A 13,014-nucleotide genomic window follows, 5' to 3' on the forward strand; every position below is an offset into this window, starting at 1 on the left:
TGCCAGGCCCTGTGGGACCTACCAGGGCACCTCAGACAGATCATCCTCCTCCCCAGGGCTGGGGTTTCACTTCATGCCATCAGGGACCCCCCTCCCTGCTCCTCCCCAATGTAGCTGGACTCGATTTTAAAGGTCCTTTCCAATCTCCATGGTTCTATGACTTCATTTTGGCAGCCCCGAGGCTCCTGCCCATTGCTTGACCCCATGGCACTGGGTGCACTCCACACCTGGGCACAGGTAAATCACAGCTCGACTCACTCCAGCTTCCTGTGCCAGTGCTTTATTCCATGCCAAACCCCAAACCCCAGTGCCCAGGCTGGGCTGACTGATGGATTTGGGTGCCAGCAGCAGCCTCAGCCCTCCTGGCCCTGGTTTAACACGGGGGAAAGCCCAGGCAGGCTCTGCCTCACCCTGTCCACCCTAATGGCAGCACCCTTCCCTGCAGAAAAAAACGCAGCCATATCTTCCCAACTTTGCCATGCTGAGGCAGAGGCTGCCACAGGCTCAGCTCCAGCTTGTCCCAACAGGAGAAGCCAAACCCACTGCGCGGGCGAGGAGGGCTCAGCAACATCACTGAGAGCAATTTCGAAGCATCCTAACACCACAGCCCACAAGATGGGTGCCCAAAGCCATCCCAGCAAAGCTCTGCTGGGGAGAATTGAGCTGCCAACACGGCAGCACCAACCCAGGGCAGGCCCAAGCCCTGCAGAGCCTCAGCAGGCTCTGACGTGCCAAGCAGAGCCCACCTGGTCCAAGCCCCAAGCCATGCTGATCCTGGCAGAGAAAAGCAGCAGATCCAGGAAACAGCGGCTGGCGAGGAGGAGCGGGGAGGCAAGTAGCAGCTCAGCCCGGATTTGGAGGGAAAAGGTGGTTGTAATTGTGCCAGAGATCAAACCCAGTCCCTCCTCCAGCTCTGCACAGCAGCACACCCACCTGAGCACCCCAGGAGCAGCTCAGGAGGAGCCCTGCAGCTTGCAGAGCCCGTCGGCGTACTGGAACTGGGCGCCGTTCTCGTACTCGTACATGTCCAGGGCCACCTGGCAGCTCTCGCGCACCACGCGCTCCTCGTCGCCGGCGAAGGCGCGCAGGGCCCGCAGGCAGCGGGGCCGGGCGATGGCTCCCAGCGCCTCGGCGCACTCGTGCCGCACCATGGGGCTCTCGGCGCGGCTGCGCAGCGCTGCTGTCAGCTGCGGGACACACGCCTCGTCCTGCAGCTGCCCCAGCACGTAGCCGATCTCGTGGCGGAACAGCGCGCTGCCGCAGCGCAGCCCTGCGGGGGAGAGACAGTCAGCTGGGGGGCCCCAAAACCCACCAGGATGCCCCAAAACGCACCAGGATGCCCCAAAACACACCAGGATGCCCCAAAACTCACCAGGGTGCCCCAAAACCCACCAGGATGCCCCAAAACGCACCAGGATGCCCCAAAACCCACCAGGATGCCCCAAAACTCACCAGGATGCCCCAAAACTCACCAGGATGCCCCAAAACTCACCAGGATGCCCCAGAATTCACCAGGATGCCCCAGAACTCACCAGGATGCCCCAGAATTCACCAGGATGCCCCAGAATTCACCAGGATGCCCCAGAATTCACCAGGATGCCCCAGAATTCACCAGGATGCCCCAAAACTCACCGGGATGCCCCAAAACTCACCAGGATGCCCCAGAATTCACCAGGATGCCCCAAAACGCACCAGGATGCCCCAAAACTCACCAGGATGCCCCAAAACTCACCAGGATGCCCCAGAACGCACCAGGATGCCCCAGAACTCACCAGGATGCCCCAAAACGCACCAGGATGCCCCAGAACGCACCAGGATGCCCCAGAACGCACCAGGATGCCCCAGAACGCACCAGGATGCCCCAAAACTCACCAGGATGCCCCAGAATTCACCAGGATGCCCCAAAATTCACCAGGATGCCCCAAAACTCACCAGGATGCCCCAAAACTCACCAGGATGCCCCAGAATTCACCAGGATGCCCCAGAATTCACCAGGATGCCCCAAAACGCACCAGGATGCCCCAAAACGCACCAGGATGCCCCAAAACGCACCAGGATGCCCCAAAACGCACCAAGATGCCCCAGAATTCACCAGGATGCCCCAAAACTCACCAGGATGCTCCAAAACGCACCAGGATGCCCCAAAACTCACCAGGATGCCCCAAAATTCACCAGGATGCCCCAGAATTCACTAGGATGCCCCAAAACTCACCAGGATGCCCCAAAACTCACCAGGATGCCCCAGAATTCACCAGGATGCCCCAGAATTCACCAGGATGCCCCAAAACTCACCAGGATGCCCCAAAACGCACCAGGATGCCGCAAGACGCACCAGGATGCCCCAGAATTCACCAGGATGCCCCAAAACGCACCAGGATGCCCCAGAATTCACCAGGATGCCCCAAAACGCACCAGGATGCCCCAAAACGCACCAGGATGCCCCAAAACTCACCAGGATGCTCCAAAACGCACCAGGATGCCCCAAAACGCACCAGGATGCCCCAAAACGCACCAGGATGCCCCAGAATTCACCAGGATGCCCCAAAACTCACCAGGATGCCCCAGAACTCACCAGGATGTCCCAGAATTCACCAGGATGCCCCAAAACACACCAGGATGCACCAAAACACACCAGGATGCCCCAGAATTCACCAGGATGCCCCAAAACGCACCAGGATGCCCCAAAACGCACCAGGATGACCCAAAATGCACCAGGATGCCCCAAAACTCACCAGGATGCCCCAAAACGCACCAGGATGCCCCAGAATTCACCAGGATGCCCCAGAACTCACCAGGATGCCCCAAAACTCACCAGGATGCCCCAAAACACACCAGGATGCCCCAAAACACACTGACTTTTCAGGCCAGGAGAGCATGACCCCAAAAACCCCAGGCCAGGTCTGACAACAGGTCAGACCAGCTGGTCCTAGACCACCATCACAGCCAGTGCCCTCCCTCCCTCAGGGAAGGGGGTCCGGAGGGTGGCGAGGGGACTCTGGAACACCAGAGTCTGTAATGGAGCAGGGAACAGCAGCCCTAGATACAAAATTTCAGAGCAGCTCTGGCAGTCCTGCATTTGGGAAGGGTTTGTCCCAGATTAGCCTGGATAGACCCACAGCAAGGACAGGCCCTCACCTTCTGCCAGTGCCAGCACTGCAGCCTGGCCCCCCACATTCCGTAGAGCAAACATGGCCCGGTAGCGCTCAAACAGCTCCTGGGACTCATCCAGGAGGATCTCCCGGAGCTTGGCAACATCTGTCTCCTCAGCGGGGGGAGCAGGATCTACAGAGAGGTACTGGCTGCTGCCTGGCTTCTCCTTGTTGTGCTGCAGCCACTCCAGCCTCTTCACAGCCAGCTGACACGTCTCTGCCACCTGTGGGGACAGGGACACAGCCCGGGCTGCAGGACAGCACTGGGCAGCACCAGGAGAAGCCCAGCGGCAGCAGGATGGAACTGGGATGTCCCCACCCACCTGGGACCTGCCTCCGAGACCAGCAGAGCTGCATCCCAGAGGAAATGACCCCTCAGGAACCTCACCTCGACCACAGGATCCTGGGAATAGCGTTTCAGGATATCCAGCACGTCAGGGTTCCCAATAGCACCCAGGGCTTCACCTGAAGGATGTACCAGGATGTAGTTAAGGTGTCTGTGTGAGAAGAACCCTGCTGTGTCCTCTGGCAATGCCTTGCCCTGCTCTAAAGCACAGACATGGTTTAACTGACCGATCCCAAATGGGGCAAATGCAGGCACAGGCCAGACTGACCAATTCCAAACAGGACAAACACGACAGGAGAAGCCTGGCCAGCAGGAACAGCAGAGCCTGGCCAGCAGGAACAGCAGAGCCTGGCCGACCTGTCCTGTCAGGTGTGGCCAGGGAAGGTGGTGAGATGTTAGGTGACTCAGGGGTTGACACCCAAGCCGGATCAGGCCCCCACGAGCTGCTCTGCACAGTGGGGTGAGCACCTCAAGCCCCACTCGCCAGCCAGCCCCTGCCTACCTGCCTCGTGCCTGACCATGGGCTCCTGGGCCGTGTCCTCCAGCACGCGGATGAGCACCGGGATGGCCGCCTCGTCCTGCATCTGGCCCAGGCAGAAGGCCAGCTCGTGTTTCAGCAGCGCCGAGCCGTCCCCAAAGGCGCGGCTGATCCACTCCACGGCCGCGCGGCCGCCCACGTTGCGCAGGGTGAAGAGGGCCCGGAACCGGGCGGGCAGGGGCTGCGCCGCATCCAGCAGCGTGCGGCCGATGGCCTCCACCTCCTGCTCCGTCACCATGGCTCGGGGGCTCGGGGGATCCTCGGTCACACTCCTGCGTCCGGGAAAGGCGGTCAAGCCGCGGCCTCAGCCCGGGGGCAGGGCGGGCGGGAAGGGCCGCGGCACGGTTTGTGCCGGAGAACCGGACCCGGGGCTGGGGCTGACCCCACACGCGCGTCCTCGCACCCTCGGTTTCACCGGATAGCCGAGGCGGATACAGACCGCCCGCCGCGACCGCGCCGGACGGAGTCGCCGGGCCGGGGCATCCCGGGGGGCTCGGGGAGGGCCGGAGAGTCCCGGGGGGCTCGGGGAGGGCCGGGGATCGCGGGGAGCGCCGGGGGGTCCCGGGAAGGGCCGGGGAGTGCTGGGGGGCTCGGGGAGGGCCGAGGGGTCCCGGGGGGATCCGGGGGGTCCCGGGAAGGGCCGGGGAGGGCCGGGGAATCCCGGGGGGTCGGGGAGTGCCGGGGGGATCCCGGGGGCTCGGGGAGCGCCGGGGGATCGCGGGGAGCGCCGGGGGGTCCCGGGGGGATCCCGGGGGGTCGGGGAGGACCGGGGGGTCCCGGGGGCTCGGGGAGGGCCGGGAGATCCCGGGAGGCTCGGGGAGGGCCGCGGGATCCCGGGCAGGGCCGGGGAGTGCCGGGGCATCCCGGGGGGCTCGGGGAGGGCCGGGGGGTTAGGGTTAGGGTCGGGGAGGGCCGGAGAGTCCCGGGGGGTCCCGGGGGCTCGGGGAGGGCCGGAGGGTCCCGGGGGGTCGGAGAGGGCCGGGGGATCCCGGAGGATCCCGGGGGGTCCCGGGGGATCCGGGGGGCTCAGGGAGGGCCGGGGAGTCCCGGGGGATCCCGGGGGGGTCCCGGGGAGTGCCGGGGGGTCCCGGGGGATCCCGGGGGGTCGGGGAGGGCCCGGGGGGTCCCGGGGGGTCCCGGGGGGTCGGGGAGCGCCGGGGGGTCCCGGGGGATCCCGGGGGGTCGGGGAGGGCCCGGGGGGTCCCGGGGGGTCCCGGGGGGTCGGGGAGGGCCGGGGGATCCCGGGGGGTCGGGGAGGGCCCGGGGGGTCCCGGGGGATCCCGGGGGGTCGGGGAGGGCCCGGGGGGTCCCGGGGGATCCCGGGGGGTCGGGGAGGGCCGGGGGATCCCGGGGGGTCGGGGAGCGCCCGGCGTTACCGGCACCGCACTCACCGCGCGCCGCCATCTTGCTGCTCCGCCACGTGACCGCGCGGCGGCCGCGCCTGCGCAATCCGCACGGGCGGGGCGAGCCGCGAGGGGGCGCTGCCACCCCCGCGCTGAGGGGCTGCGGCCGCCAGGGGGCGCTGCGAGCGCGGGCGGGACCTGAGGGATCGCGGGACCGGGGATGGGGACCGGGAACGGGGCACGGGGAATGGGAACGGGGACCGGGAACGGGAATGGTAATGGGCACGGGGACCGGGAACGGGCCACGGGGAATGGGAACGGGGACCGGGAATGGGTACGGGGAGCGGGAACGGGAACGGGAATGGGGACCGGGAACGGGCACGGGGAGCGGGAACGGGAACGGGAATGGGAATGGGCACGGGAATGGGCACGGGGACCGGTAATGGGCCACGGGGACCGGGAATGGGCACAGGGACCAGGAACAGGGCACGGGGACCGGGAACGGGCACGGGGACTGGGAATGGGCACGGGGACTGGGAATGGGAATGGGCCACAGGGACCGGGAACGGGGCACGGGGAACGGGCACGGGAAGGGGCACGGGGACTGGGAATGGGAACGGGCACGGGGACCGCGAATGGGGCACGGGGAATGGGAACGGGCACGGGGAATGGGAATGGGGACCGGGGAATGGGAACGGGCACGGGGAATGGGAATGGGTACGGGGACCAGGAATGGGCACGGGGACCGGGAACGGGGACCGGGAATGGGCACGGGGACAGGGAAAGGGCCACGGGGAATGGGAATGGGCACGGGGAGCGGGAACGGGGAATGGGAACGGGGCAAGGGGACCAGGAACAGGCCACGGGGACCGGGAATGGGCCACGGGGATCGGGAATGGGAATGGGCCACGGGGACCAGGAACGGCACGGGGACTGGGAATGAGCCACAGGGACTGGGAATGGGCCACAGGGACTCGGGAATGAGCCACAGGGACTCAGGAATGGGTCACAGACCCTCTGGAGACACGTCGGGGCTGCCGGGCTGGGCAATCCCACCCTGAGAGGGGCTGGGGTGCTCCAAGTAGGGCAACATTTCCCTGCAGAGGGTGCCGGGCTGGCCAAACCCCTCTGGAGAGAGGCAGGGGGTGCCAGGCTGGGCAAGGCCCACCTTGAGAGGGGCCTGCGAGCGTTCCAGGGTGGGAGAAATCCCACTGGAGAGGGTTTGGGCAGTGCCAGGCTAGGCAAAACCAACCCTGAGAGGGATCCGGGGTGAGAGGCCGGACAAAATCCCTCAGGAGATGGATCAGGGATGCCAGGTTGGGCAAAATCAAACTGGAGAAGAACCAGGGGTGCCAGGCTGGGCAAACGTCCCCAGAGAGGGGCTCAGGATGTTCCAGGCTGGGTAAACCTCTTTGGAGAGGGGCTGGGCAGTGCTAGACTGGACAAACCCTCAGGGCAGCACATCCCTGAGTTTGTGGATGCAGTTTAATTCCAGGCTGGTGTCAGCACTTGCAAGTCACTGCTCTGCCTCTTCCTTCCCTCTCCTTCCCATGTGAAACACAGCAAGTTTCAAACCTCCAAAGGAGTTTTGCCTTATTTCAAGGCTCACGGTGATTTTGGTCTAATGGAGAGGCCTTGAGACAGAGGAAAGAGAGATCCCAGCAGCCGCCCCCTCCTGTAATCCCCACTGTACTCCTGCAGCACACAACACACACCAAACAGTTTAGATCCAGGGGGAGAGAATGGGCACAAAATACATTCCACTGCCTGAAACCCGCACAGCAAACCCAGCACGAGCGTGACACGGCCACCCCCTCCTGGTACAGCTGTAGCACTGGGCCAGTGTGCCAGAGTCCTCGGTGAGTGTGCAAGCAGAGGTGTGCAGGGCAGCTGCTCCCGGGCCATCAGCCCTCCCCGCAGCTCTCGAAGTACTGGCACATCAGCTCACGCACTTGCTCAGCCCGGTCGTCCTCCATGGCAGCCGGCGCGGGCTGGCAGGGCTTGGGCAGCTCGGTGGGCTCGGTGCCCTCCAGCCACTCCTCGTTGAAGGGGTTGTCGTGCGCCTCGCAGACGTTGTGCAGGATGCAGCAGGCAAGGACGAGGGTGGGCAGCAGCTCCAGGCTGCAATCGTCACACTTGAGGAGGATCTGCCAGCGCGCCTTGAGGCGCAGGAAGGCGTTCTCGATCACGCTGTGGGCCCGCTTCAGGCGATAGTTGAACTGCAGCTGGCGCTGGGTGAGGTTCTCGTCCTCCTGGTAGGGCTTGAGGATCCAGTCTTGCAGGGGGTACGTGGCATCGCCCAGCAGCACGTACTTCTGTGCCTTCCCCATGAAATGCTTGGGAGGGTTGGGGCACAGCCGGCCCTCCTTGGCCAGCACCCACAGGCTGGAGCTCTCCAGGACAGCGCTGTTCTCCATGCTGCCTGGAAAGGCGGTGGAGACGTCCCAGAACTGCCCCAGGCCATCCACGGTGGCCTGTGTGAGGATGGAGTGCCAGCCCTGGCCGTTGCAGTAGTCGGCGCTGAGGCGCAGGGGCGGGTGGATGGGGATGTGCAGGCTGTCCAGCGCCCCGATGCAGTGCGGGAAGCCCCAGCGCGTGCAGAAGATGCGCACCATGTTCTCCAGCTCCTTCTCGTCGGGCAGCCGGAGGTAAAGCGGCTTCAACAGCAAGACGACCGCATAGCTCACCTCCCGGACACAGCTCTGCACCGTGGAGGGCCCCACACCAAAGAGAGGACTCAGAGTCTGGTACTCCACGTTGGTGGCCAAGTGCCACAGGGCCACAGCCACCCTCTTCTCCAGTGGCAGGGTGGGGTGGAAGTGGGCGCTGTGCGGAGCCAGCCCAGGCCGCAGCTGGTTGCAGATGTAGAAGAAAGTCTCCTTGGACATCCGAAACTTCTCCAGCCAGTCCTGGGGCCCAAACTCCTTCAGGACCACCTGCTCCCACCAGTCCGTACTCCTGAGGCTGGGCCAGGCGCGGGGGTAGAAGCAGCAGCTGGTTCTCCTCCGGTGAGCGATGAGGAGCTGCAGTGCAGGGGGAGACAACAGCAGTGTGAGACAACAGCAATGTGAGACAACAGCAATGTGAGACAGCGCTTCCCTGCACTTCACTGGGACCCCCTGCTGAAGACCACCCAGCTCAAGAGACTTGCTCAAGGCAGGAGGATGGCCAGCCCTGGGTGGTCAGTGGTCTAACACCAGTCAAATCTTCCTGTTCCTGGGAAACTTCCCTGCAAACCCATCAGGCAGTAGGTGTGACTCTAGACAAGATGCTCAGTTGTTGCTTTTCTGGAAAAGCCCTTGTTTGGGGTGGCCATTCCCTCTGAGGGTTTGTATTTTAATGAGCATTACTGGATTTCCAGCTGCTGAGAAAACTGTGGGCCAACTACTGATTTGAATGGGGGAGAGAGCATTCCTCAAAGGTGGGAGTCATGATTTGGAAGAGGAAGCTCCTGGCCTCTCCACAGGAATTGTTTTTCTATGATTAAATTCTACAATGCAACTTTAAACTAAAGAGGCTTTAGTCACCTTCTTCAGCCACTGCCCAGGCCAGCAGGTTCCTCGTGTTCCCCTTCCTTGTGTTCCACCCCAGCTTGTCCTTGCAGCCAGGGATCCCTTGTATCCCCCACTGCATCCCCCACCTTTGATGTCACCCCCTCCTTCATATTCCCATGTCTGCTGCATCCACCATCTTTTGTGTCCAGGATCATATCCCGTGTCCATCAAGTCCCATCCTTTGTGTCCCACAGAACCCCCACGGTCCCCATCCTTTGTGATCTCTGCGTCCATGTGTCCTTCCAGTCCCACATCCCGTGGTTTGGGATATGTCCTCCACCCTTTATGTCCCTCTTATGACTTCCCGGTGCTCCCCATCCTTCCCACCACTATCCTTTGCATCCTGCCCCCCACCACGTCAATTTTTTGTGTTCCTGTGACCTGTGTACCCCGTGCCCCAAATCCCCCTTGCCCATGTGTTCCGTGTCTTACATCCCCCGTCCGGTATCCCCATGATCGGTGCCGCATCCCCCATCCTCCATGTCGCCGTGACCTCCGCTCGTCTCCCGTATCCCCCATCCTTTGTGTCCCCGCCATCCCCCGCATCCCCCGCATCCCCGCACCCTCCGTGCCCGGTGCCCCCGGCGGCCCCGCCCGGTCACCGTCATGATCCGTTTCTGCCGCTGGCTGTAGTAGTGCCGGAGCCATGCTCGCCGCTGCGGCCCGTCCCAGCCTCCGCCGCCGCCGCCGCCGCTCCCGCTGCCGCCGCCGCTCCCGTTCCCGGTGCCGTTCCCGGCCATGGCCCCCGCGCGCCGCCGCCGCCGCCGCCGCGCCAGCGCGCACAGGAGCACCAGCAGCCGCTCCCGCATTTTCAAATCGGGAGCCGGGGCCGCCCTGGAAGTGATCGGCGGCGGGGTCACGGTGGCACCGGGGGCGGGACGGGGTGGTGCCGCTCCGCTCCTCGCGGCGCGGTTCTGCATGGTGGTGTACGGATATTGCCATCGCTGCCTGCAGCTCACCGTACGGACATCCCCATCCACACCCCACCGCACCGTCCGGCCCATCCCCATCCCCACGGCACCACCGTCCCCATCCCCACAGCACCATCATCATCATCATCATCCCCACAACACTACCATCCCCATCCCCACGGCACCACCATCCCCAGAGCACCAGCATCCCCATCCCCACGGCACCACCATCCCCATCCTCATGGCACCATCATCATCATCCCCACAGCACCACCATCCCCATCCCCACGGCACCACCACCCATCCCCACGGCACCATCATCATCATCCCCACAGCACCATTATCCCCATTCCCACAGCACCACCATCCCCATCCCCACAGCACCATTATTCCCATCCCCACAGCACCATCATCATCATCCCCACGGCACCACCGTCCCCATCCCCACAGCACCATCATCCCCATCCCCACACCACCACCATCCCCATCCCCACGGCATCACCGTCCCCATCCCCACAGCACCACCATCATCATCCCCACAACACCACCATCCCCATCCCCACGGCACCATCACCATCATTCCCACAATACCACCATCCCCATCCCCACGGCACCACCATCCTCATGCCCACAGCACCACCATCCCCATCCCCACAGCACCACCATCCCCATCCCCACAGCACCACCATCCCCATCCCCACGGCACCACCATCCCCATCCCCACGGCACCACCATCCCCATCCCCACAGCATCATCATCCCCATCCCCACAGCACCATCATCCCCATCCCCATAGCACCACCATCCCCATCCCCACAGCACCATTATCCCCATCCCCACAACACCACCACCCCAGTCCCCAGAGCACCACCGTCCCCATCCCCACAGCACCACCATCCCCATCCCCACACCACCAGCATCCCCATCCCCACGGTACCACCATCTCCATCCCCACGGCACCACCATCCCCATCCCCAGAGCACCATCGTCCCCATCCCCACAGTCACCACCATGCCCATCCCAACCTTTCCCTTCCTGCCTCCAGGCTGGGCTAGGCTGGTCACTGGGCTGAGCTGCAGCAAGGACTGGCACTACAGAAACAAAGAAAACCGCAACAACAAAATCCTAAACCTGCCTTGGATTTGCAGGAAGGCGAGAAAAGTCTGGAAAATACTGGCACCAGAGTGACAAAAGGCCCAACCACAGACAGGCAGTGCCAGTGCCCTGACGGTGCCCAGTGAAAGGAATAAGATGAATGTGTCTTTACAAACACTGTGTGAATCTGCTTGTAGATAGGGCCATGGATTTGTAGATAAGGAAGTAACTGGAGAAATAATCGGTTTCAGAAAATGTTACTAATTCACAAGGACTGCTGCTCAGCCAAGGTCATGCTAAATTCCTGAGCTTGGAGAAGAATAAAGACAATAGAATTATGAATATCATATGTTAAACAAAGGAGGGATGCATATTAGAGGGGGACATACAGTAGGCAATTCAGGAAGTTAGAAATTTCAACACATCAGCCAGTGGAGAAATGGAGAGTGTGTTGGGGCCATGAAAATTAAGATAAAAAGGAGACTGCATCTCCCAACAATTTGAGAGGCCCCATGGGAAATGCCCCATGGCCTCTCCCTTTGTTCATGAATAAAGTTACAGGACTCCTCTGTCTTCTTTTTGGACATAAACCTGTGGTATCTTGAATTTTTCTGTACAGCCAGGAGTAATGCCAGGGCATGGATGGTCCCCCAAAAGTGGTGCCTACTCTCCCAAAACCTGTTTGGTTTCCAGACGTGCCATGGCAGGGCAGATCCCATAGGTCTCCTGAGACAATGGAGAACATGGGGACGCCTGCAGGGAAGTTGCTGGGTTCCTCGAGCCCGGGATCTGTTAGAGGGAATCAGCTTGAGTTCTGGAGGCAATTTGGGCACCATAAGATCAGAAGGATCCAAAGGATCCATCACCCATAAGGGAGTTGGAGAGTGTCCCAAGGAGGGACACGGAGCTGGGGAAGGTCTGAGGAGTGGCTGAGGGCACTTGGCTGGTTCAGCTGGAGCACAGGAGATGAGGGGAGGCTCCTCGGGGGCTGCAGCTCCTCCCGAGGGGAGGCAGAGGGGCAGGGGCTGAGCTCTGCTCTGGGACAGCTCCTGGAGCCCAGCAAGGGCTGGAGCTGTGCCAGGCCTTGGCATGGAGCTCAGGGAAAGGTTCTTCCCCCCGAGGGTGCTGGCACTGCCCAGGCTCCCCAGGGAATGGTCCCGGCCCCGAGGCTGCCAGAGCTGCAGGAGCGTTTGGACAGCGCTCTCAGGGCTGCTCAGGGTGGGGCTGTTGGGGGGTCTGGGCAGGGACAGGGGCTGGGCTGATCATCCCTGGGGGTCCCTTACAACTCAGGGTATTCCAGGAGTCCATGAATTATTCTGTTCCTTCTCAGGACTGCAGTTATCAGCTGTTTCTTCAGCCCCCGCCCCAGTGCCCTCCCCAGAGGGGGTGGACACACAGCTGGCTTCCCCCACCCACCCCACAACTCACCGCGAAGAGCAATGGGGATCAGAGCCCAGCAATGGGGGAGACACAGACACTCTGTGGGGTCGTGGGGGGTCCTACACTGAGTCACAGCAATCTTTGGGGTGGGGGTGTCACAGGAATCCCACACCCTCTGAAGGGGTCAGGAACAACCCCAGAGCCCGAGAGGCCCTCCAAGGACCTGAGGAGCCCCGTTAAGGACCTAAGAACCCCTTCAGGGACCAACAACTCCTGCTAAGGAGCCCCCCAAAGACCCAAGCACCCCCTGAAGGACTCAGGGAGCCCCTCAGGGACATGTGTCAGAACTCAAAATGTCCCTCAGACATTTTCAGAGGTTCCAGGCCTTGGTCAGAAGCGTTTTAGACCCTGGCAAGCAGCTGAAAACAGCTGGGATCTTGAGTTTGAACCATGGAATGAGTTACCAACTTTGAAGGTGGAACAAGCGGTCACAGAGAGTTAGATAAGTAGAGAGTTAGTAAAAGTAGTCACAAATTAGAGGGGAAAATTTTTTAGTATTGTACAGGGGGGTTTTACTTTGTACAGGGGGGTCAGGAGTTCTAAGATGGAGGAAAGTGGGCCTGATCCTGTTCTTCCCCCTTCTTCTTCCTTACCTCCATATTCTTGGTGATGTTGGCACTCACAGATTGGTTTAGAGTA

The 13,014-nt window shown here is 62.3% G+C and overlaps 2 protein-coding genes across 2 annotated transcripts; both read right to left on the bottom strand.

Moving 5' to 3' along the window:
* Positions 1 to 264: 264 nt before the first annotated feature.
* DOHH (deoxyhypusine hydroxylase) lies at positions 265 to 5,542 on the bottom strand. Its single transcript, XM_072919394.1, has 5 exons — positions 5,425 to 5,542; positions 3,998 to 4,305; positions 3,538 to 3,614; positions 3,136 to 3,373; positions 265 to 1,270 (listed from the first exon to the last, which is right to left on the bottom strand). The coding sequence occupies exons 2-5, from the start codon at positions 4,269 to 4,271 to the stop codon at positions 954 to 956; spliced, it is 906 nt and encodes a 301-aa protein (XP_072775495.1). The 5' UTR covers positions 4,272 to 4,305; positions 5,425 to 5,542; the 3' UTR covers positions 265 to 953.
* A 1,556-nt stretch (positions 5,543 to 7,098) lies between these two features.
* LOC115490876 (uncharacterized) lies at positions 7,099 to 9,955 on the bottom strand. The gene is made up of 2 exons (XM_030256976.4): positions 9,533 to 9,955; positions 7,099 to 8,399 (listed from the first exon to the last, which is right to left on the bottom strand). Exons 1-2 carry the CDS (start codon positions 9,938 to 9,940, stop codon positions 7,281 to 7,283), a joined length of 1,527 nt encoding a protein of 508 aa, XP_030112836.4. The 5' UTR covers positions 9,941 to 9,955; the 3' UTR covers positions 7,099 to 7,280.
* Positions 9,956 to 13,014: the final 3,059 nt, after the last annotated feature.

The sequence above is a fragment of the Taeniopygia guttata genome, chromosome 28 (genome assembly GCF_048771995.1).
Source record: "Taeniopygia guttata chromosome 28, bTaeGut7.mat, whole genome shotgun sequence".
NCBI classification, from domain to species: Eukaryota; Metazoa; Chordata; class Aves; order Passeriformes; family Estrildidae; genus Taeniopygia; species Taeniopygia guttata.

Excerpts from the sequence above, each read along its gene's own strand:
- DOHH (XM_072919394.1), bottom strand. The coding sequence starts at position 4,271 with ATGGTGACGGAGCAGGAGGTGGAGGCCATCGGCCGCACGCTGCTGGAT. Across the intron at positions 3,615-3,997 it reads CATGGTCAGGCACGAGGCAG|GTGAAGCCCTGGGTGCTATT; the intron begins GTAGGCAGGGGC and ends TACATCCTTCAG. Across the intron at positions 3,374-3,537 it reads CCCAGGATCCTGTGGTCGAG|GTGGCAGAGACGTGTCAGCT; the intron begins GTGAGGTTCCTG and ends CTGTCCCCACAG.
- LOC115490876 (XM_030256976.4), bottom strand. The coding sequence starts at position 9,940 with ATGGGGATGGGCCGGACGGTGCGGTGGGGTGTGGATGGGGATGTCCGT. Across the intron at positions 8,400-9,532 it reads GGCAGAAACGGATCATGACG|CTCCTCATCGCTCACCGGAG; the intron begins GTGACCGGGCGG and ends CCTGCACTGCAG.